Genomic DNA, 24,757 nt, shown 5'->3' on the forward strand with positions numbered 1-24,757 from the left:
AAGTCACACAAACAGAAGTGCTCAGAGTGCTCTAAACACAGGCTTGTGTAGTTTGCAGCCATCTGCAGGGCTTATCTCATGATCTGACTTGCTTTTGTCTCGGTATGTCAGCGCTCAGACACTTTTCTCTACAAACACGTTTTTGCTCGAGTCACTTATCTTTACATGGTACTCTGTTAGTTCCTGTAATTCAAATAGCTAAGAAAAAAAATAAATTAGTCTATTTTTTTTAACAGCCTCAAGGAAGCTTTAAAAAAAACAAACACAAATGTGTTGAGTTTGCAACAATAACTTGGTGGTACTACCTATCTACTGCAGCTCTCTGCATATCTGTTATTTGCTAGTCAAATGATTCCCAATGGCAGCATCCAACCACTCTTTCCACTACCCCCCAAACTGCCAAGGTGAATGAAAGCAGCTTATTTTATATTTTATGTCAAGTAATAATTAACAGTTGTCTCCTATACCATCAAGCGATCAAACATTGTATAGTTGGCCACTGTATTTACATGGAAAAGCATTTATGCTTGACTTTATGGTGCAAACTGGAAACCAAGTGTTTTAAAGCAGTATAAATCAGTAATTTGCTGCATCACTTCCCTCTAAATACCTGAGGGGGAAATGTTCAGCCATCGGCCAGCCTGTTTTGCCAGAGCTATCCTTCACCGAGTCTTCAAAAAAAGATTTTTGTCTGTGGCCATGAGGAGAGGTGCTGAATATCATGTCTTAACATTATTTGCTGAAAAATAATGGTTTAATTTTGGAAAGTGTTAGTTCTTACTCTGTTAGAAAAATACTAAAGCAGGTATATTTTGCATTTTTATTAAGTTTTCTTTCATGTTTCTGAGGATCATGAAGTAGCTCTGGATTGTCTCCTATGAAGAAGGGAGGCTTGAGGGAGTTGGGGTTGTTCAGCCTGGAGAAGAGAAGGCTCTGGGGAAACTTTATAGCAGCCTTCCAGTACCTAAAGGGGGCCTACAGGAAAGGTGGGGAGGGACTCTGTCAGTGAGCGGAGTGATAGGACAAGGGGGAATGACTTTAAAGTAGAAGAGGGCAGATTTAGATTAGATATTAGGAGGAAAGTCTTCCCTCAGAGGGTGGTGAGGCACTGGCACAGGCTGCCCAGAGAAGCTGTGGCTGCCCCATCCCTGGAGGTGTTCAAGGCCAGGCTGGATGGGGCTTTGGGCAACCTGGTCTGGTGGGAGGTGTCCCTGCCCATGGCAGGGGGGTGGGACTGGGTGGGCTTTGATGTCCCTTCCAACCCATGATATTCTATGATTCTCTGCATATTTTAGTGTAAGACACTTCGGATTCCATCATTTCTTGGCAATACTCATGCATTTGACAATATTGGTTATATTTTTGTCTCAAATGTATGAAAAGCTAGTGTAGATGTACTAATGTTAGAATTGTTTCTGTTATAGACGTCTGCATTTATATGTAGCTGAGGAAGCCAATTAATACTGTAGATCAGTGAAATTGCCCTCAAGAGGAGGAGGGGAGAGTGAAGCAATAACCAGGTAGAAGTCTGGGTGGCAAACCATGTAATATCCACTTCAGAATTAGCTGTAAAACTTTCAAAGAAAGCAGCAGGAAAAATACCAAGTAAATGTTAAAATACCAGATTTGCAGAATCACTAAAAAGTGTGAAATGGGTGCAACGTCAAAGAATACAGATACCAGTGTCTTCCAAGGTTTTGTTTCAGATCTGTTCAGACAAGTTATTGAGAAGTTTGGGGATGTTTTTCTGATTTTTATACTGTTCTGTATCGTACTATGAAAACTGAATTTCTTATTTTCAGATTGGGAGGAATGTGTTCTTAATGAAGGCTGACTAATAATAGCATCATAGAACAGTTTGGGTTGGAAGATACCTCTGAAGGTCATCTAGTCCAACCCAAGGAGTTTTTAAAATGTTAAGCTCATTTCCAGCACTCTCCTCCCTACCTCCATTGTATCATATTTTATCTGATCGTTAACCAAGTGCTTGTAAGGCAGCAGTGTTTAACTGGAGACGTCTTGCTAATCCTGTCAGCTGGGTGCTCAGAAGCTCTGCTTATGCCTCTTGAAAGCTGAGCGCAACAGGATGACTGCCAGGTTTTGTCTGCTGTGAGCAAAGGCTAGGTGTGGACTGAGGTAACTAAAATTTGCCCGTTCTCTAATGGTGGTCACAGAAGTACAGGTTCAAATTAAGACCAAAAGCCATTATAAAGGATGGATTTATGCCCAGAGTGTTGTTACACTCTGCTGTAAGATAGCTTTGCTACAAATTTAGTTTTTATCTTTTCACTTTCATGTGTAATTTTTTGCAGATGGAGATATTTTCTAAAAGCAGTCATTAAATCTGTTGCATAAAAAACAGTATTCATGTTTGTGTGGCTGCATTTTGATGTGAAACACGACATATCAGGTTGCTTTTGGAACTCCCAATTTCTTTACCTCCTTTTTCTACTTAAACTATATGAAGTCTATTGCAGAGCGCTTGCAGTAATTTTTGCTTCTCAGGATCGTACACCAGTCTGTTCTTACAGGTTTCAGAAGATGTAACTCTTCCCAGTTAATGCTCCTTTTTCTACAGGATTAATCTTACTGTATTTGCAACTCATTCTAGACATCCACATTCTCAGCAGGTTATTTGTTGTCTACGGTTTTATTCAATTCATAATTCCTCAAATCCTTGGCTCTGTTAAAAGATACCCTCCAGCTTTTAAAAACTGCTGTCCACAAAGTTTCTCAGCACCCTTAACTGCTTTACCTGGCTTAAGAGTTATTAGTGATATGTTGTGCCTAAGTCTGTCCAGCTAAGGAGAAACTGGAAAGAAAATGAGACTTGAAACTGAATTACTGGCTTTAAGCAAAGATCTAGAAGAGATGCCATGTTGTTGGTACCTGAAGGAAATTTGTGTTAAATGTTTTTTTTCATGGAAAAAGATGCGTGTTGCCAGCTGGGCTTTGAGCAGCTAGTTGAAGTTAGAGGTTTCAGTATGATGATTTCTTGGGAATGCCTCATCCAAAGGCAGAGCTGATGCGCTGTGATGTGTGTCCCAGCACAGGCTGCGAGGAAAACGAGGTAACAGGCTCACTCTTGGGCTGAGGTTGCATGTTTTCATCAGCATGACATTATGCTGGCTTATTTTCATCCACATTTGACACTGCTTTGTAATCACCTCAGAGTATTTTGCTGGATTGAAGAAGATCAGAGAAGTAAGGGGAATTTCGTGTCTGCACTTGTACTCAGACAAGTAATTCCTGGAACTGCTACTCTTGGTTAACTGTTCTGGGAACAGTGACTGTGCAAGTCAGTCAGAAATGAAACGGCCAGGAAGAGCGAACTTAGCACGATATGGTACTGTAACAATCTGGTTGTTACTAGAGTAATTACATAACTTTATTCTCCTTACAGAAATGGGCACTTTGTGACCCCAAAATAATGAAGAAAGGAAGTGCTTGAGTGCTATTTTGCTTCTGAGTGCAATTATTTTTCATGTATAATAATCGTAGAAATACTGTGTTCTTAATACTTGCATGCTGTTGGTTAATGTAATGGTCCTTTAAAGCATGCCTTCTCTACTTCCTTTCCCAAAAATGTCTTCGCACCCTGCAGTGTTCTTACTGTTGAAGGTTGTTGATACAGTTCTCAACCTCAAGATTTTTGGCAGGACATTTTGTTGCTGACTGATGATGCATCACCATTTCCGACAGTCAAACGGCTCACATTGGGTGCGTTTTAGTTTATGAATTGTATGCGAATTCTTGTGCTGAGTGTTGGGGGGGAACTGGTAGGAGCTCGATTCGTCTTTGAGACGTTTGGCTTTTGCCTAAAAAACCTTGACAAATAAGGTGTGTCCAAGAATTAGTCATACTGAAGCCTGGCTACAATGGGGAGCTAGGCAATAAACATGCTGATGACTTCAGATAAGGTTGTTTATGTAGCAGCACTGCCAATTCAGACCAAAGATCCATCTGGAAGAGGCTTGTGGCAGTTGCTGTGGGGAAAACTATGTGCAGGACTAGGCTACAACTTCACTTACAGTGATGATGTCCAGCAGAACCATAAAAACACAACCATTAAGGTTGGCAAAGACGTCCAAGATCATCTGGTCCAACCGTCCCCTACCACCAGTGTCACCCACTAAACCATGTCCCTAAGCACCATGTCCAGCCTCTCCTTGAGCACCCCCAAGGACGGTGACTCCACCACCTCCCTGGGCAACCCGTCCCAGTGCCTGACTGCTCTTTCTGGGAAGAAATGTCTCCTCATATCCTGCCACGGGCTACTACTGTACTGGCACAATGGTAACTTTTATTACTTTCCTAATAATTCTTTACACTTTGACTTCTGAGCATTGAGTTGGCGTTTTCAGAATTACGCTAGTTCTAAATGTCTCATAGAATAATAGTGATTACAGAGCCCTAGTGAATGTAAAGTTAGGGTAATTTTTGTTCATTATTTTCGCTTTTATCAACAAGTACCATGGCAACTTTATCATCCAGTCACTGAAACTAGTGAGATTTTTTTTGCAGTGTGTTTGGTTCACCTACAATTGAGCATTTTGTGCTACTAGTAGCAGCCTTTCCTTCCTGGTCGTGCCACCTTTTCCCCATCTTTAATGAAAGTTAAACAGCTGCTGTCTCAGCAGAGAGTGTGAAGCTTCAACGATGACCTCTCTCCACAGTGAAAACAGACTATTCATGCCTGTGATATTTCTCTTTTAGTCTGCCTTCCCATCTGCCCCCTGGCAGCACTTTTTAAAGAGCCTTTCCTGAAGGAGCCTTCATGGAGAACAGGTGTAGTGTTTAAGTGGCAGGGCTTTGGTAGTGGGAGGGCCACAGAGGTGGTTTCTGTGAGAAGAATCCAGAAGCTGCCCCAGGTTAGATAAAGGCCCTACCTCTGCCCAGAGCCAAGCCATGAGCAATGTTGTTTGTGACTCTGGGAGAGTAGATTTAGGAAGGGGAAAAAAAAACTGCCATGCAACAGCAGCTGGGAAAGAGGAGTGAGAAGCAGCCCTGCAGCCCCCAAGGTCAGTGCAGCAGGAGGTGCCCCAGGCAGGCAGCAGCAGTTCCCCTGCGGCCTGTGGAGAGGCCCCTGGTGGAGCAGGCTGTCCCCCTGCAGCCCACGGGTCCCACACGGAGCAGATCTCCACGCTGCAGCCCATGGAGGAGCCCCCGGTGGAGCAGGTGGATGTGGCCTGGAGGAGGCTGCGGCCCATGGAGAGCCCCCGCAGGAGCAGGCCCCGGGCCGGAGCTGCAGCCCGTGGAGAGGAGCCCACGCAGGAGCAGGGGCCTGGGGGTGCCAGAATCCCGTGGGAGGGACCCCGCGTGGAGCAGGGGCAGGGAGTGACTATGAAGGAGCGGTGGAGACGAAGTGTCAGGGACTGACGACAGCCCCCATCCCCCTGTGCCTCTCGGGGGGAGGAGGTCAAAGAGAGTGGATGGGGATGAAGGTTTTTTTTTTTCTTTCCATTGTTTCTCACTTCTCTAGCTTATTAGTAATAGGCAATAAATTTTGCTGTCTATCTACTTTGAGTCTTTTGCCTGTGGATCTCCCTATCCTTGTCTCAACCCTTGAGCCCTTTGCATTGTATTTTCTCCCCATTTCCCTTTGAGGAGGGGGAGTGAGAGAGCGGCTGTCGTGGAGCTTGGCTGCCCACCCACGTAAAACCACCACACCAGGACATGCTCTGGCTGCAGGATCATCCTGTTCACAGATGGCTTCTATTACTTTAGAGGAGAAATCCTGGGATTTGTGGGGCATGACTTCCCTTTCTCTACCCTGGTACTGCCACTGAAAGATGCTGTCTCATGTCATCCTACAGCTGCTCGTTTCTGTCTCTTCATTTGACCCCATGCAGACACCAGCACTGCCATAAGGTGCCATAAATAGGAGAGCACCTCAGAGTGTACAACTAAGGCATCCCCTGCCGAAAATTAAGAAAAACCAGCAGAACAGAAAAAAGCACAGCTCCTGGTCCACTTCAACATGCAGTCACTCAACTCTACTTGAACAAGACAGGTTGGGTATAGTTGGAAGGACAGAGCAGGGTGATGGAGGGGTTTGGGACTGTGTCTTTTGGTGTAATGCTGGCTTATGCTGACTTAGAGCGTTGTGTAGTTAAGGTTTTAATGTGCTGAATATTGAAAGGCTTGCTAGGTAACTATATATATATATTAATAAAAAGGGGTGTATGTTAGGTGAGCGTTGAGCAGAAAAGCTGTTGAAGAAAGCCATGCAGGAGCCTACTGCAAGCCACGTAGCAGCAGTCTTCCCATGGTTGTTCTGAGTGCTTTAAACCAAGTAGTTGAATAAAGACGCATTTCTGTTTGAAGGCTGTTCTTCCAACCTCCTTTTAAAGCAGTATTTCCAAAAGCTAGTTTCACCACCTTGGCAAACAAGAACAGTCTTGATGCTCATGGTTCATTTTTTCTCTTCAATATTCAACTGCTGATTGGTTTACAGAGGTACAAAGCAATCGCTGTGTCAGTAGATTTCATATTTGTAAAGTACTATCATCTGTCTGTGTAGTATTTTTTACACATACCAATAGTATTAGTCACTCTTAACACAACAGGTCTATCATCTTTATGGTTAACATTTAAAAACTGAAGAAAAAAATGATTGCTAGAAGATTGCTTGAGTCCTGTTTCACTTTTTAAAATTTAGCTTGACTTTATTTCTACTTTGAAAGCAGCTGTCAGCCCTGATATCTAATCGTGCCTGTCAACTGTTCATCTTGCTATCACAGAATCGTCTAGGTTGGAAGAGACCACCATGATCACCCAGTCCAACCTCTGACCTAACACTAACAAGTCCTCCACTAAACCATATCACTAAGTTCAACATCTAAACGTCTTTTAAAGACCTCCAGGGATGGTGATTCAACCTCTTCCCTGGGCAGCCTATTCCAATGCCTAACAACCCTTTAAATAAAGAAGTTCCTCCTAATATCCAACCTAAACCTCCCCGGTGCAACTTTAGCCCATTCCCCCTCGTCCTGTCACCAGGCATGTGGGAGAACAGACCAACCCCCACCTCGCTACGGCCTCCTTTAAGGTACCTGTAGAGAGTGATAAGGTCGCCCCTGAGCCTCCTCTTCTCCAGGCTGAACAATCCCAGCTCCCTCAGCCGCTCCTCGTAAGACTTGTTCTCCAGAGCCCTCACCGGCTTTGCTGCCCTTCTCTGGACTCGCTCGAGCACCTCCATGTCGTTCTTGTAGCAAGGGGCCCAAAACTGAACACAGTACTTGAGGTGCAGCCTCACCAGAGCCGAGTACAGGGGGACAATCACCTCCTTAGACCTACTGGCCACACTGCTTTTTATGCAAGCCAGGATGCTGTTGGCCTTCTTGGCCACCTGAGCACACTGCTGGCTCATATTCCGCCGACTATCAACCAGTACTCCCAGGGCCTTCTCTGCCAGGCAGCTTTCCAACCACTCATATGTGATACACTTCTTGAGTTTTTACATCTTTTCTCGCACCTTCCTTCTAATTTCAAGGGAAGATGCGTGTGTGGTGCTCTCCCAGAAGTTGTCACATGCATCCTTCTCCATTTCTAGGAAACATATCTTGGTGATGCTCTTACATCCTGTAGTGAGGTGGCCCCATAGACATTCACAGATCAGCTTTGTGAAACATAGAGAACTGGTTCATACAAAGCCATCTTCTGAAGAATGGCTTGTGGCAACCTGGCTTTCCTTCTCTAACTGAAGATATCTGAGCTTATTTTTCATTGGGCCTTCAAGTACTTCTTTATAGGAAATGGCAGTTGCTCCCATTAGAGATGCTTGATTTCATATTAATATGCATGTAGGTATGCTAGAGACTATCTACAGCAGGATCTCTAAAGCAGTTCCAAGTTTCCATGAGGGGTTCCAAGTGTCAGAATAATTGCTCTTTCTATGGTGCAGTACTTTTTTTTTAATGAGAATCTAGAACATGAGAGAACTGGACTTGAAAGTTCCTAGTAGGCTTGGGGCTAGGACACCCACATTCAGATCAGCTGTTCATGTGCTTTCTGTCAAGGACTTCAAATAATTGGAGTTTGCGTGATTTGCAAATGCTGTCAGTATGTGTTTGCCACCTTCTTTGTAGTTTATGACTTTCCAAGTCTTTTGTGTGAGGAGGAAAAGCCTGTTAAAATAGAGCTCTCAAATGACCAGGACTAATTAACATTGTTTTTTCTCTCCTTTTTTCCTCTGTCCATTATGTATTTAGATAAAAGGAGATTATCACAAAGCTTGATGACAACATTTTGTTCTGTAAACCAGTGTTATACTAGCCCTAAGTTAGAAGGAGGACTTGTATTAAACATACAGTTGTTCTAAAGAGTTAAAAGCAGATCTGACAATATTCTTAAATGAATTACACCGCTAACACTGCAGTCGTTAATGTTATCTTAATAAATTTTGTAATAACAAGACCTAATAGGATCATAATTTATATAAACAGCTCATCTAGTAGGAGATGTGTACATATATGTGAAATTAAAAGTTCCTAATCTTGCATTTTTTTCATGGCAATACTCTTTAAATGTAGACTGAAGTATATTTTGGTGTGGCAGATCTAAATTACTTCAAAATTCTGAATACCAGTTGTTGTGTAATGTTTCTGAAAACGCAGTTGCAAACAGAAGTCAGCTTTCTAAGCATGTAATTCTGTCCTGGACAAGAGGAATGGAAGTTGATAGCTCCCATCTGCTCCTTGTCCTTTCATTCCAAGGTTGTCAATTCTAAATTAGCTTTATTTTGCCATACAAAATCACATCTACCTTTTAGCATATTATGAAGAAAAACATTTCTTAATGTTATGTATTGTATTGATGAACTCAATAATTTGAATAATTTGTGGTGGTGTTAATTGTCAAAAACCAAGAAACCCCACAATGCTGCTAGGCATTGAGATGCACAATTTAGCGATAAACGTTGTATTAAGGTATATTACGGGCAAATAACTAAAAACCAACTAGAAAATTACTGTAAAGAAGGGAAGTGTAAAGCAGTAGAAAATAAAGAGAAAAGCAGACCTTAAAATATTGTAAACTGCTAATTAACACTGCCTGAGAGGAAAGCTGCTCGGGGCCTTCCTTTATAATCAGTGGACTACACCCAAACCCCTGGGTTGCTGTTCTCTGTATTTAAGGCTTTAGGTCATTCATTTAATCTTCTCATGGAAACCAAAGTCCCGTTAAACATGGAGTTGGGACAGAGCTGATATAAACATCAGGAAGCTGTGAAGCACCCGTGTATCCTGTATTTCATCATAGCCAAATAAAGGTTAGCCAACAAGAAATTCAGTGTATTTTGTCCAGAAAATGAGCTTGAAGACTGTGGAAAAATGACCGTAAAGGCTTGTGGTGCAGGTATTGTCGCAGGGAAGCATCCTGTAGAGGGTTCCTGAACTAACCCCCATGTAATGCACTGTTTGGTTTTGCAGAGTTTTAGTTAGTGTAAGAGGGGACTGAGTCAAATTTCTGTCTTGTTCTTGGTTCTTCTGCCAATGGCCATTTGACCCAGAGAAATCTTGGCCGTTACTTGATTCCTTCCTTTTCGCACCACTAAAATGGGGCTTGGCTAGCTACCATGTGGAAGTCTCAAAGGAAAAGCAGCATCACGTTTTATTAGTAAAATTTATTCTGTGGCTGCATTTAGCATTAAGGTAAAAATTGCGCAAAACTCCTTTCACGTGAAAGGAATGCATTGGAGGTGACCTGTTGACCCGAAGCGCTGCTTAAAAGCTTTGAAAAGCAATATAAAATTTGTAAAAGATAGTGTGAATAATGTCACTTTAGAAACGAGTTACTGATTAACGTTCCTGCTAGATAAAGCTGGACCTGGGGGTTAAAGTTCTTTTTTTGGACTCTTACTTAGGGGACTGGTAATTGTCTGGTTATTGACATCATATTTTGTTCATTCGAGTGAGAGGTAGATTGTTGAATACCAAATAGTGTGACTGAAGCTGAACAGAGTTAGCACTGATAAGCTCTGGGTAATTTCTGGCCTAGAAAAATGACTGCAAGCTCAAGATTCACTAAATAAAAGTATTTTTCATGTTTATGTATATAAAGGAAGGAGACAGGGTTATAATTAAGCCCTTAATAGCTGATGTGTTTTGTAGGGTGGAGGATAGATGCATTTGCAAAAACTCACATCTGTGTATTTCAACATCGTCTCTGTTTTTTTGTGAGGCACTGGTTTTGTCGATGCGGTTAGTACCTACTTTTCATTCGCAGCGTGTGGCTGTGCACTTGGAAAGCCATAAGTAATAGTGGTGGATGGCCCTGGGAGAAGAGCACAGATGGCTTTACCTAAAGCGCTTTCAACCATAAAGCGCAAATTATGATTGTCAGGATGCTCACCTTTCATTTCAACAGGTCTAAAAGCTAAATAACCTTTTCCTGCCTCGTGCAGCCCCATTACTAACCAAGTTTCTGCAGTCAGGTCACGGGTGACTGTGCTTTTTGCCCAAGGTAACCCATTGAGTCAATGCTTTAGCACATCCCACCATTGCTCATGCCAGCCAGCCTCTGCTGTTGGAAGCCAGCTGGGATGTGACAACCACTCATTTATGGCCACACATTTTATTTATTTATTTATTTATTTTACCACCAGGTCAATGAGAATTTTGGGAAGCCAGGAGATGTACTGGGCTTGCTGTGTCCTACTACTCTGTCTCTATAAGTAGATTTTTCAATGCAACGAATATCTTCTTGCTTACTGTATTTCATCTACCTGATGGAAAGCAGTGCTTTTCATATAAATTCCCATAGGGTAATGTTTCATGTGCAAATCAGCTGATTTAACAGGTTGTTGTCAGCGAATGTGGGAGATCTTGTACTCCCTGTTTTCTGCTCTTTCCTACTTTGTTCCCAACCTTAGCGTTGCTGCCTTCACTGTTCTTAATGCTTGTTCGGCTTTGTTTGCTCGATTCTGAGCTGATTCAACTCAAACCAATTTTTTTTCTTTAAGTTAAATTTTTGCTTTTTTAGTGCATCAGATTGATTTGCATGGAGATTGAATGAATGTTAACGCTAGTAAATAGGAGGAAAGAAACAGGGAAAATCATTTAAAAGTCGGCAGATCCCTTTCATAGGTAGCAAGCTGCCATGTCTCCTCTCATTCAGTCATTATCAAGAGATGTTTAATGACTTCTTCGCCTCTAACACTGGTGATGGGCCCTGGGATACCCTGAGTTGGAAGATTGTGACTGCAGGAATGATAAACTCTCAGCCAGCTCTGAATTTCTACGGGATTTGCTGCTCCAGCTGGATGCATATGAGTCTATGGGGCCCAATGGGATTTATCTCAGGGTACTCAGAGAGCTGGCTGATCTCACTAAGAGACCTCTCTCAAGTATTGTCAGCAGTCTTGGGAATGTTGGGAGGTCCCAGTTGGCTTGAAGCTGGCAAATGTTGTCCCAGTTTTCAAGAAGGATAAGAAAGAAGACCTTAGTAATTACAGGCCTGTTAGTTTCACTTTGGTGTCTGGTGAAATTATGTAGAAGATTATTCTAGGAGTTACTGAAAAACTCTTGGAAGACAGTGTAGTCACTGGTCACATCCTACACATGTTTACGAGGGGAAAGTTCTGCTTAACAAACAATTTCCTTTTATAACAAGGTTGACCTTTTATGGTCCTTTTATGACCACCTAGTTGACCAAGGGAAGCCAGTAGATGTAATCCTTGTGGATTTCAGCAAAACTTTTGATGCTGTCTTTTGCAGTATCCTTCTGAACAAAATGTCCAGCACACAGACATAGAAGTGCATAACGCGATGGGTGAACAGTTCTCTGACGGATCTGGCCCAAAGGGTTGTAGTATATGGGGTTACACCAGGCCAGCAGCCAGTCACTGGTTGGGTTCTTGAGCTCCATTTTGGGGCCAGTTGTCTTCAATGTTTTTATAAATGACCTGGATGCAGGACTGGAATGCATACTAAGCAAGTTTGCATATGATACTAAATTAGGAGGAGCTGCTGACTCCCTTGAGGGTAGAGAGGCCTTGCAGAGATCTTGGCAAATGGCAAATCAGCGGGCTGGGCGATCACCAGCCACATGAAGTTCAACAAGATCAAGTGTTGGATTCTGCAGCTGGGACGGGACAACCCTGGCTATACATACAGACTGGGGGATGAGAGGCTGGAGAGCACCCCCCAGAAAGGGATCTGGGGGTTGTGGTCACAGCAAGCTGAACACGAGCCAGCAGCGTGCCCTGGCAGCCAGGAGGGCCAGCCGTACCCTGGGGTGCATCAGGCCCAGCACTGCCAGCGGGCGAGGGAAGGGATTGTCCCGCTCTGCTCTGCGCTGTGCGGCCTCGCCTCCAGCACTGTGTGCAGCTCTGGGTGCCACGGTGTAAGGAGGGCATAAAGCTATCAGTGCCCAAAGGAGCAGCTGAGGTCCCTTGGTTTGTTCAGCCCAGAGCAGAGCAGGCTGAGGGGAGGCCTCATGGCGGCCTGCAGCTCCCTCACGAGGGGAGCGGAGGGGCAGGCGCTGAGCTCTGCTCTCTGGGGACAGCGACAGGACCCGAGGGAACGGCATGGAGCTGGGACAGGGGAGGGTCAGGCTGGGGGTTAGGGAAAGGTTCTGCACCCAGAGGGTGGTCGGGCACTGGAACAGGCTCCCCATGGCGGTGGTCACAGCCCCAAGCCTGCTGGAGTTCCAGAAGTGTTTGGACAATGCTCTCAGACACATGGTCTGATTTTTGGGTGGTCCTTTGTGGAGCCAAGGGTTGGACTCGATGATCCTTTTGGGTCCCTTCCAACTCAGGATATTCTATGATTCTGTGATTAAATGATGTGATTAATAAAACCACACTCTGTGTAGTGAAAACTGGAGCAGGGTTGAGAAGAGGACCCAGAACTTCTGGTCTTGAGTGCTAACTTATAAAACTGTGACTGCAGTTTCCATTTCTTGACCTCTTCCTCACCCTATATCAATTCCCTTTTCTTCTACTTATGTTTATTTAAAAAAATACTTTCCAGTCATTGTAGTTAAAATGTTAAACAAATGAAGCGGGATTAACTCTTAGTCAGGGAATCAAGAGATGTTTTCAGAATGAATTAGTGATTGCTCCGGGAAAGAAACCTGGATCCTTCAGAGCGTAGTGAGACATGGTTAGAAATAATAAAAAAGAGCAGGCAAAATGGCCAGAAGAATAAGAAATGGAGGTCATGTCTGCGTTTTCCTCAAGGGCAGCACTGAAAGAGACAAGTGAGAAAGCACGTGCATTCCTAAATACAAGGAAGGATGATGCAAGCCAGTCCAAGATCTGGTTGAGAAATGGTGGAGAAATAACTGTGTGGTTATGAGTCAGTAACTGATGTTTTTCTGTTATGGATGGAACTGCTTCAGTATTGCCAAAATCCTAATTTAAAAATTACACAATGTGAAGAATTGTAAATCTCAAGCCGCTCTCATCTTGTTGCTCTGAGTTTGTAGTTGTCACACTTCAGAAGGAAAGTGCTCTTTTAGAAGTAAGACTAAAAGGAGGTCTTAATGCTGGTTTTAATACTATTAAAACCGGTAAGAATCACCTTCAGCTTGCTTAACAGCATGCTATGTTCGTATTTGTTATTGTACAGGTTTGTCATTTGTGTCATCACATTTTGTTAGTAATATATGCATTTGTAGGATCAAACAGACTTTGGACAATCAGATGACATTTTATGTACAAAGTGTTGACCTAATTGATTTTGTGGCTTTTAGGAGACCATTTGGAGGAAAAAGCTGAATTTCTATTTTTGCCCTGTCTTTAGGGACACTGCTTTCAACTCTGAGAAGGCAGCTGGTTTTCTGTAAGATGTTGTTCTGTTGCTTCTGGACTTCTGATGCTGCCTTCTTGGCAGGCAACATTCAGCTCAAGGACGAGAGTCCTGTTTAAAGAAAGTGTAAAAAACAGAAGCCAGCAACCCCGTGTTTTCAAAATTAAGTATAAATTTGATGCCAAATTATTTTCCAATGAAGACTTGCAGTCTCAGCAGAATTCTACCCTGTACGTGACACGCAAATGGCGAAAGCCTGAGATTCTGTTTCTGCAAGAGTGCTGTTTGTTACTATTGTCAGCAGTAGTACTAATGTTACTTCAGCCAGAACCATCCACCTTCCACTTACATCCTCTCTTCATTGCTTCCTTAATTCAAGGTCGTAGTAAGTTCAAGCTTATTCCAGCTGCCTTTCCTAAAGTCCAGATAACTGACCTAAAATCAAAATGTGTGGACTTCTTTTCAAGTTAAATATGTCCTTTAATATCAAACTGATGTTTTGGAGTTTCTCTCCATCATCATGGTTGCCTATTGAAAGCTACGTAATGTTGAAGATAAGCTACCAAAGCAGGATCAGGTCGCTGTATTTGCCTTTAAGATCCCAGCTGGGCGTAAGGGCAGAGATTTAATGGATGCAGAGCGACTATAGCCCTTGCCAAAAGTAGCCCTAGGAAAATCACATCCAAAAATGGTATTGCAGAGATCTGAATAGTCCCTGGTGCAATTAGATGGGCTATGACTGTGTTTTGTATGTTATCTGTCACATGTAAAATATTAGGTAGATGTTGTAGCAGCAATAGTACCTTTCTTTCATCAGTTACCTTCTAGTCACCCATGTGTTTTTTGAGAACGTGACCTTTTGTCTTCATACTCTATGTGCCATTTACTTTTCTCTTCAGGAATGGCTTTTTAATAGGAATCAATAAGAGACTTTAGAATACAACAGCTATGTCTGAACTCTGCAATTGACCTGTATCTAGTGGACAGAAAAAAAAAAGTTTGATGTATTTTAATAGTTAAAATTGGTTGGTATTATTGGACAAAGCATGAGTGTTTTGAAGGATTTCAAAGCATTAATCTTCTGTTTAGGAGCATATTTGGGGGGTTGTTTTTAGAGAAGGAATAACATCTATCCAATCACTATTCTCAGTATAATGTATTGCTACTGTGATTTTTCTAGGATTCACCTCTGTTTGATCTTATCAAGCAGTCGAAAGAACGAGAAGGTCAAACTGATCAGCCTGAGCCTGCCTCCACTCTAAATCTGCCTCTCCAACATAACCACACTGCAGCAGACCTGTAAGTGACGTGCATGCTTGGTGTCTAGTGAAATGTATAGCTAATATCTCCCTTAATATTTAAATCCAAGCCCCATCGAACTTGTAATTGCAAACTGTTACCTTATTTGTCTAGGAATAAACAAGTCCCCTTATCAGTAAAATGGTTTTGACTTGACGTTAGTTGGTTTTTGCCTTGAGGTTAGTTAGTGGAGTGAGTGGATGGGTACGAGTTTTGTGAGAGGAGGGGAAGAAGAGAAAGATGATGCAGCTCCTTTGTGCTATCACTAACACATTTCTCTTGCTCTTCTGAGCTGTAATAAGAAGGAATACAGATTAGTATTTAATCAATAATTTGAAATTTTATTTCTGTTATGGGAATAACTGGTTACAGTACCAATACATTTAGTCTCATGGGGGGAGAGGGAAGAGTTCGTGCAAGTATTATTCATTTTAAATTATTCCTTTATCTTGTGATGTTAAGTGCTTAATAGAAGTTGAATCTCCAGGTATCTTTCTCCTGTGAGATCTCCTAAGAAGAAAGCATCTGGACACCCTCACAGTGCTACTTCCAATCCAGATGCTCAGCCAGCTGCAAGCCCGCAAACACAGAAACCGCAAAAATCTACCTCCCTCTCTCTGTTCTACAAAAAAGGTTTGTTGCTTCTATACTTACTGAAGTTGTAAAGCGGTCATTTATCTGGTTTTGGAGCTCAACATTCTTAAGAGGTAATGATAGAAATATGTAGCAAAAGGCCATACAAACCCTTAACTGAACTGCTATTGAAAGAAATAGTAAAATGGTGCCAGCGGGTTAATGAGTGCACTCTACAGACCAAGTTTCAGCTGAAAGCTTATCTACTGTTTATAAGAATGACCACATTGGCTTAGATGAAGGGTTCGTCTATCATAATATCCATTTTGCAGCAGTGACCATTAATAGGTGTCACGAAAAGCTTAAGAACTGGGCAAGCTTATGTGATGCTTCCCCTGAATGCTTTTCTAAGCTTTGACTTTTTCCAGCTTGGGGGTTTTTCTGAGCTTTCTGTGGTACGTCTGCTTAATAACTTCTCAGTAGATTCATTTTCCAAATGCTTGTCCAGACCTTTTGATTCGACACAGACATATGTGCAGTATTGTACAGTGTGGACTTCCACGTATCCACTTACATTTCTTCTGAACCTAACTAGTTTGTTTGATAGCTCATAGCTCTTGTAGTGGGAGATGGTGAACACTTAATTGCTATCCATCCTCCATCATGTTCCTCTTATTTTGTATACCCCTATTATTACCATTTCAGTTTATTTTTCTTTTCTATCCCTCAAGTGTATCTACTGGCCTATCTTCGATTACGTACCCTGTTCTTTCGGCTTCTCTCTGAACATCCTGACCTGGAACCCTTGATCTGGACCCTCTTCCAGCACACACTGCAAAATGAATATGAGCTTATGAGAGACAGACACTTGGACCAGGTAACACTAAAAAAAAAAAAAATTTCCAAAGGCTTTCCTGCACAAAATGTTCCTTACACATTCTTTAACTGCTAAAAATTATGATTTGAGCTTTTATTTCTCTATTGATCACTCATAACAGAAATTAAGCACTTAGTGAAGTGTATTTTTGATCATCTCTGGTTTGTTTCTAAGTACTATGAAATGCTCAAAATACCATTTATGGGTATATTCAAAATAATGAACAGAGACCAAATTTTCTATTAATTTGTGTAAGAAAATACTGATTTTCTTTGGGAAGACAAAATATTTGACTGATCCTTGTTTTGTTATTGGACCCTAAAGTTTCAGTCTGTGAAATGGGTTTGAAAAGGTATTACCAGCTGCAATTAGTTAATTGTCCTACAGAAATGGAAGGAACAGTAGTTGATATTTTCTGAAAGTTCTTACGAAGGTGAGTTGCACGGTGACTTTCAGAGCACAGTCACTAACAGAAGGCTTATAAACTGAGCTTTTGCTTTTGTTTACTTCAAGAACAGCTGCTAGGAAAGTTTCAAAGTCAGTAGCAAAGCTTCTTTTGCTCTCGCTGAAGCCAGAATTGCTTTCTGTTTTAAAAACATGAAAGCATAGAAGAGTATCACAGAAAAAGTAGGATTTCTAAACTCGAAATGAAAAGCCCGAATTAATTTGCTGCATTTTCAGTTGTTTTTTTCTTGTCTCTTTAATAGATCATGATGTGTTCCATGTATGGCATATGCAAAGTAAAAAATGTGGATCTTAGATTTAAAATAATAGTTTCAGCATACAAGGAGCTTCCCAATACAAACCAAGAGGTATGGAAATTCTTTAATATGATATACAATATGATAAACAAATTTTTAAATTGTTTTTCCTCTGTCTAAAATGAAAAACCAGGCATACAAATGTTCCTGTTCAGTACAAACTCTCCAAATGCTTTATTGTATCTCAATTTTGGGGATGAGAAAACCAGCTCTAATACTAAATGTCTCTTTAAACATCTTGCACAAATATGTTAGTAGTTCTCAGAAGGCAAACTTCATTCTGCCTTTTTAATTCAAGATACTAAATAACAGTTTATGGTTCTATCTGGAGACTAGATGAAAGATTCAAATGGAGTACTAACAAGATTTTTCAAAAGCAACCTAAGTTGCTTTAGATTTACCTAACTTCCATTGACCGTTGAGGGGAGATAGATTACTTTTTATAGATATTTCCAATAGAAATGTGGTTATATTTCAAATAGGTAAGTGTAGGGAGGCCTATTAAAGTTACAGGCTCGATTCTAACATAAAAAGTTGCTTCAGTACAAAAAACAGTTGTTTGAACTGTAAGTGTCCTTTTAGTAGCAGACTTTCTCAGTGTATTTGTGTGTCTTGGCTAAACCCCTGAGCTCTGTCTCCAAACCTGAAGAACTGTTTTATCCATGTCAGGTGAGTAATGAAGAGCTTTTTAGCCTTGCAAGGTGATCATAGTAGCAAAAGTAGCAAGGCCTTGTTTTTTTAATGACAATCGGATGTCTGAAAGTAAATGGAGCTGAAATTTGGAAAACATTGTTATAGTACTGATTAACTACATTCACAGTAAAGAAAGGGATGTGCTGCTTAATTAAGTAGGAACCTCTACTGCTGTTCATACGTTTGAAAAAAAACGTTCTAAATAGTAGTCACAAAGGCTGGTACCTGACACATGCCACAAAGTTTATGAGTGGTGTTATGAGTTTGTCAAATGTAATTTTTTTTTCATTTTTTCTTTTTGTTGTGTATGGTTTTCTCACCCTATGCAGACCTTCAAACGTGTTCTTATCAGGGAAGAACAGTACGACTCCATTATAGTCTTCTACAACTTAGTGTTTATGCAGAAACTGAAAACGAACATTTTGCAGTATGCCTCCAACAGGGTAAGGTGTTAGCTGTGTTCAGTATTACTTATTTAATAGAATGGGAATATATAGACAATAAAACATAATTATTTTATTCTTTTATAGCCTCCTACTCTGTCACCTATCCCACACATTCCTCGCAGCCCTTACCAGTTTTCCACTTCTCCTCGGCGTGTCCCTGCTGGCAATAACATCTACATCTCACCCTTAAAGAGCCCATACAAATTCTCTGATGGGTTTCAGTCTCCCACAAAGATGACTCCGAGGTCTAGGTATGTTGGTTGCAACCATTTATTTGAGCGAAGTGAAGTTGTTGGGACTCCAGAGAACTGCATGGTGTAGTTTATCAATAGTCTGTGGTTTTTTTTTATCTTTTCTGCTTAAAAGTTTGTGTCCTGTATTTGGAATCTTTGAGCACGTTTCTGTTTCAGTTTGGTTAGTATGTAAGATTTTTTTTTCTCCCCAGATAATTGCATCCAATATGTGTTTTTTGGCTTGGTTGTTTCAATGTTGTTGGTTTTGACTCTGGATCATAAAAGATGAATGAATTTTTTACACTTGGTTAAGGAGAAAATAATTTTTTGGAACAAGATGGCTCAGAATATTTAGTTGACTTAGCTAAACATTTCAAACTCCTGGTCACTAGCTTTTAGCTGATAAGGATGATGGCAAATCAAAGGCATGCTGTCTGTAAAAAGCATTTCCATCTCACCATTAAAAGCCCGTGCATATCTCCAGTGGGCTTTTCAGAGTCGGATCAAGTGAGTACTGGTACAACTGATTCACTGTGCAATTATTGTATGTTTTAGGTTGAAGTCTTGTATGGGTTTGATTAGCAAACATCTAAAGGTTATCTAATTAAGGGATGATCATCAGGTACTCAGCACTGAAGTGTCCTCCTGTTGATAGGGGATGGACTGCCGGGCCTTTGATTCTTTCAGGCCACAGTTTCTAATTAATTATCTGTATAGGACTGTTGGTTTGGCAGTTGAGTTTTCACTGGCCCTAATGGAAACATGAATGATCTGAACATGGCAAAGCACGGTTTGTGTTTGCACTGTTGGCACAGAGAGGAAGAGAAAGAGAGCTCGTTAATGTCTCATGCGAAGCTGTTTAAATTAATGGATGTTTTTGTGTCTCATTCCGGAATGTTACTTAATCTAAAACACTTGTTTTCTTCATTTGGCAGAATTCTGGTGTCAATCGGAGAGTCGTTTGGGGTGAGTTTTACAATTTTTGTCTGATCTGGAATGCGTGTAACTTTGGGAGGAATGAGAGAGCCTCCTGACAGCTGTAGAACCGGCCAGTGTTTCTAATTTAATGTAGTAATTCATGGAATTTGTAAGCACAAGGATTACAGGGGGTGTACTATTAACCTTTTTTCAAATATTCAGACTTCTTTCACAACGACTAAAATCAAATGCAAAACATTTTAAAAGCAGAGTTCTTAGGCTGCAGCTTTAGAACTTGTAGTATTGTAGTGGATAATCTGGGAAGTCTGAGTAGTTTCAGGATTTACTGGTAATTCTTTCGCTATTTTTGTGTCATTTCAGACTTCCGAAAAGTTTCAAAAAATAAACCAGATGGTGTGCAACAGTGAGAGGCAGCTAAAACGCAGTGCCGAAGTAAGCGATGCTCCTAAGCCACTGAAGAGGCTGCGCTTTGATATAGAAGGGCAAGATGAAGCAGATGGGAGGTAAGAGATTGCTCTTGGACTTCAGGTAAACCGAACCAAACTATGTTTGGTTCTCAGGCCCTTCAGAATGCATCCCAATGTCCATTTATAGTTACGGAAGTTCAAAAATTTTAAATGAGAGCTGGAAGCATAATACTTAATAGGACACTTGGTGTCATGATGTCAAAAGCAAGGATTTATTCAGTGCCTATACATTCAGCATCCTGGTGTTTCTGCTGAGTGCTAAATCTAAATCATGCTATTGTCCTTAGACAGTGTTGAAATCAAGCATCTCATGAGTTTATTTTGGAGGAAAAAAATAGTTTATCTTTGTAAAATAAGGCAATAGCATTGAAATTAATTAATACTGATTTATAGTTAGGTTTATCAGGATAAAAGTTAAAATATATATATATATTTTTTTTAACTTCTCTTTAATCAAATGCTTTCTGTCTGCAGTAAACACCTACCCCAGGAGTCCAAGTTCCAACAAAAGCTTGCAGAAATGAGTGAGTATTTTTTTTTCAGTAACTTGTCAGCAGTGAGTGCCTTGCATAAAATAATTTGTGTCAACTCAGATAAAAACATTGTTCAACATTGATAGCATTTCAGTGCTTGCTTTTTTATATTTGCTACACTTAATATTAAAAAATGGAGATGATTAAGTGAAAATCCTCAGAAGGCTCTTTTCAATGGCACTATGCTATTTAATATTATCATGCCATTGCATGTGAATAGGAAAAGGAGCATGACTTGGTCTTCCTAAATCCTAGAATTTTTGAAGTTGAATTAAATGTTTTCCAGGGCTTTCCCATTTGTTGTAATGACAGATCCTTTACTGAGAGCTTGCAGGTAGAAATCAGTAGTAATTGCAACAGCATTAGTTGACCAGAACGCCATTTTAGGTCATTACAGTATAGTCGAGGAAAATTATACGCACAGGAAAATTGTACCTAATTTTATGTGTTGCTTTTATACTCGAATGCCCAAGACTGCTTTTCTTCTACTGCAGATCAAGCTTTCTTTCAATTTTTTAAATGTTTTTCAAAGAAAATTCAAATCTAGCTCATGAAAAACAAAGCGGCTCCATTTCCACTTCTGAATTTGTATTTTCCGCTCCTGAGAAAGGAGCGTTCTTGGATTGACCAGGCATTGACCTCTCTGGTAGAATCCGAGCTCTGTAGCTGAGTGGATTTGCCCGTTAAAAATTCTTACCTAGGTGCTATTGCTCATCAGGACAGGGGTGACTGCAGAACCAGGCGCCTCTCGTTTATTTTAGGGTAGGGGAAATGCTTCAGTGTTTACCTGTGGCAGAGGTTAAGATGGCGTGCTCTGCTCTGTTCCATGGCCAGCTGTGTTCGTATGTCACTGGGGGGAAAAGGGAATTTGCTACATGGGCTGGCCCTGGGATGTGGGGACTGCGCAACCCATTCGGTCTGTCTGGCGACAAGGCAGAGCCCTACACGGAGCAGTCCATTTGCTCATCTTAAGGATGAAAACAGATAAAAGTGAGGATACAACAGCCATGAGAATGGGTGGGATTCTGTAAGGTGGTGAAATAAATCGAGCAAGAATTGCTGAAATAACATTTTGCATTTATTTTTAAGTGCAGGTTTTGTTACTTAGGCTAGTGTGCTTCTATTCCTTGTGTCATTACCAATTTTTACAATAAATAATCCTGTCCAAAATAATTTTGAAGGAAGTAGCTAATTTCATTCTTTCTTTTGTAGCATCCACTCGAACAAGAATGCAGAAGCAGAAGCTGAACGATGGAAACGATACCTCAGCCAGTGAAGAAAAGTGAGATTCTTCTCAGGACCAGGGTCTGCGCTGCAGGCCCTCTTAGATTGTTTTTGTTTTACAGCCTTCATTAATTGAGTTGCTTTTTTAGTCGCTTTTTATTCCAAACTCCTAGTTGAAAACATTTGGACTTTTTTATTTTTTAAATATTTTTCATGATACCTTTGCCTTATGATGTAGCATGTATCCGATGTAAGCCACTGAATTTAATTTATATATTTTTTGAGGATTTTAAAAACAGACTTGGAAAATGTCTTAGTTTCCTATTGCGACATTACTGATTTAAGCCAGTTCAGTCTCCTTGGATTGAATTTTTCTGTCTAAAGGCAAAATGTTAGCTAGAATGTTTTGAAGTGCACTAATTTTTGTTACTTAGATTTCATTTTAATATCGGAACTCGAAGCATTATTTGCAAATTTTGAAAATTAGGGGCCAGACACTGCAAAGATTTGACTCTGTATATAATTAGATCAAATTCCCATTAACTTAAGCTGCACAGCAGTCTTGCAGGGTCAGGATCTCACTGCAGAAGTAGAACTAGAAAGCAAAGTGAACTCATTATGTAGCTGTACTACTGAAACCAGTAATCCATACCTCAGATACAGAATGTTTTGCATTTTTCCTGTCCCAGCTCTCGCTCCGCTCCTTCAGAGGGCACTGCCCATCTGTCCAGTTCAAATTTTATTGAATGTGAATTTCACAGATTAAATGAGTCCCAGAAACCAAGACTTATTCCCATGTGCAAAGTACTTGATAGGCTCCTTAATATTTTGGAAAATCTCAATTAAAACAAAAAGCACTACGGACCTACATTGCGCCTGGTACACGTAAGCTGTCAGTGACGTGGAATTGTCTTGGAGTGATTTCAAATTTTCATCTAACTGTAGCCAAACCCAAAAAGTTGAAAAACAGGCTCAAAAGCTATTTCCTGCAGCTGAAAGCTGTGTCGAAAGTTGGGTTCCAGGTAAGAGTAGATAGCCTGCTATCTAAAAGTGCAGGGTGTCTCTCGTTGGCCTGGTGGCAGCATCTGCACAAAAGCCAAATTTCATGACCCCAAAAGGTAGAATTTAATAGGCAACTTGTGACCAGTTACAAGTAGCCAAAAAAAAGTTGTTTTTTTTTAAAATGTGTTTGTAAATTACTGATTTGGATACTGGATTTTTTCTCGCAATGATAAAGGGTTTGCAAAATAGCCAGTTAAGGAAAGCCTGTTTTATTTCCTAGTAGAAATAAGAAGAAATGAGAAATAATACTTTTACATAAGTAAATGAGATCCCACTTTTAAATTACCCATTTTTTAATGAAATGTAGCTTTTGCAGCTACTTAAATTAATACAGTTATAGTAGAAAAGCCTGCTGTTCCTTACACAGTAACAACTTAAAGCATCTCTGGGTAGCTTATTTAGAAATTGTATAGCCGAACCTAGAATACTTACAGTAGTACATTTTAAAGATCAGTTCTGGTGTTGATCAGAAGCTAACCCTAGAGCTACTAAAAATGCTGCAAACAGCACCCGGATTTGTCACTGAATTTTAAAATAAAATTGAGCTATTTTTTTAGTCTCAATATGGCTTCAGCTTTCTTCCTGAAAGATGTACAGAAGCGTTACGAGTACCCTATGTTTATTTTTTCACTTCTTGCAGTTTTGCAAACAGAACGTGTGTTGTGTTGGGGTCGCTATCCCCAAGCTCTGTTACAGCGTTTGAAGTTCCTCAGTGCTCCTTTGGTGAGAGTCTCCAGGGGTAACGTTACAGAGCCCAGTACCAAACAGATCTGTTATTTCTTTACTGTGACAATGTATTTTTTGCTCAAACAGACTGAAGGCTTTACATCAAATGTATGATAATATTTTATACAACTAATCAGTTTCTCTCCTTTCAAGACAAATAAAATAGCTTTTCAAAGATGTACAGTTGGTGATTTTATTAGATGAGCAGAAGGCTTTGTATGGCACAGCCCTTGCAGGGGTGCCTGAGACAGTCCTTGGAGAAGTTCCTGTCTGCACTGAGAAGCGTTCACGTCGCTGCACCACCCTGCTTTTCACCACCGATTCTCGTCTTCTTGGAACTGCTGAAAATAGCCCAGGATGTCAAAACGGGAGTGTGAGCTGTCATCGCTGCCTCAGCCAGGTGTCCAGCTGCAGGCACTTCGGCCGTGCACGCTTCCTGTCTTTGCCTTACGAGAGTCTATAGGTGCCGGTGAGTCAGAGCTCTGCTGAGCTTGGGGGGTTATTTACAGAACTGACACGCAGGACATAATGCCGAGAGCACACAAGTGCACTTGCAAACTTGCCGGTCCCTGCCCCCTCTAAAAACATCTTCTTGTGCAGAGAAAGGCATATTGCAGCTATCAGCTTCTTACCAGATTTTGAAATCTCACTGTGTTTGAGAGTACAGCTTACAGCAAGGCCTGGGTCTACTCAAAATGCCCTGTGCTATTGAACCTGTGTTCAGGGAAAAAGATTAGACTCCAGAGCAGAAGAGTTGGATGGAAAACAAGACAGGCATTTTGTGTGCCTTACTGCTGGGGATCGTACCCCTGATCAAACTCCCCTAATGAGCGTGGAGGAACATGCCAGCAGAGAACAATTAGCCTCCACGTCTCAGAAAGGCCCACTTCTCTCCCCTGATGCTGAGGGAATTCAGTGGCTTGCCTCGGCCATGCAGACGTCTCGAGATGGAGGTGCTGACTCCCAGACTTTTGTAGTTTTATACCTTAAGCCTTAATTTCTTGCTGCTGTCCTCTTTCCAAACAGTTTGTTCTTATGTTCTCACTGGAACTTATTCTCTCCTCTCTGCCTTTGACTTGGAGGTGTTGAATAGTGCTCAGACGAGGGCTGAGTGATACTGGTGCAAAGTGCAAGTTGAGATATTTTAAAAGGTAATAAATAAGCTGGTCG

The 24,757-nt window shown here is 41.1% G+C and overlaps 1 protein-coding gene across 2 annotated transcripts in view; it reads left to right on the top strand.

Moving 5' to 3' along the window:
- Positions 1-23,762, top strand: part of RB1 (RB transcriptional corepressor 1) — an 82,131-nt gene extending 58,369 nt beyond the window's left edge. For both annotated transcript variants that reach the window (XM_080594767.1, XM_080594768.1), the window contains 10 exons: positions 14,935-15,053; positions 15,541-15,686; positions 16,358-16,503; positions 17,211-17,315; positions 18,287-18,400; positions 18,488-18,654; positions 19,572-19,602; positions 19,936-20,078; positions 20,517-20,566; positions 21,788-23,762. In XM_080594767.1, the coding sequence (XP_080450893.1) occupies positions 14,935-15,053; positions 15,541-15,686; positions 16,358-16,503; positions 17,211-17,315; positions 18,287-18,400; positions 18,488-18,654; positions 19,572-19,602; positions 19,936-20,078; positions 20,517-20,566; positions 21,788-21,861 (1,095 nt within the window). In that variant the 3' untranslated portion in view covers positions 21,862-23,762. The remainder of the gene's footprint in view (positions 1-14,934; positions 15,054-15,540; positions 15,687-16,357; positions 16,504-17,210; positions 17,316-18,286; positions 18,401-18,487; positions 18,655-19,571; positions 19,603-19,935; positions 20,079-20,516; positions 20,567-21,787) is intronic.
- Positions 23,763-24,757: the final 995 nt, after the last annotated feature.

The sequence above is a fragment of the Anser brachyrhynchus genome (genome assembly GCF_964034855.1).
Source record: "Anser brachyrhynchus genome assembly, chromosome: 1".
NCBI classification, from domain to species: domain Eukaryota; kingdom Metazoa; phylum Chordata; class Aves; order Anseriformes; family Anatidae; genus Anser; species Anser brachyrhynchus.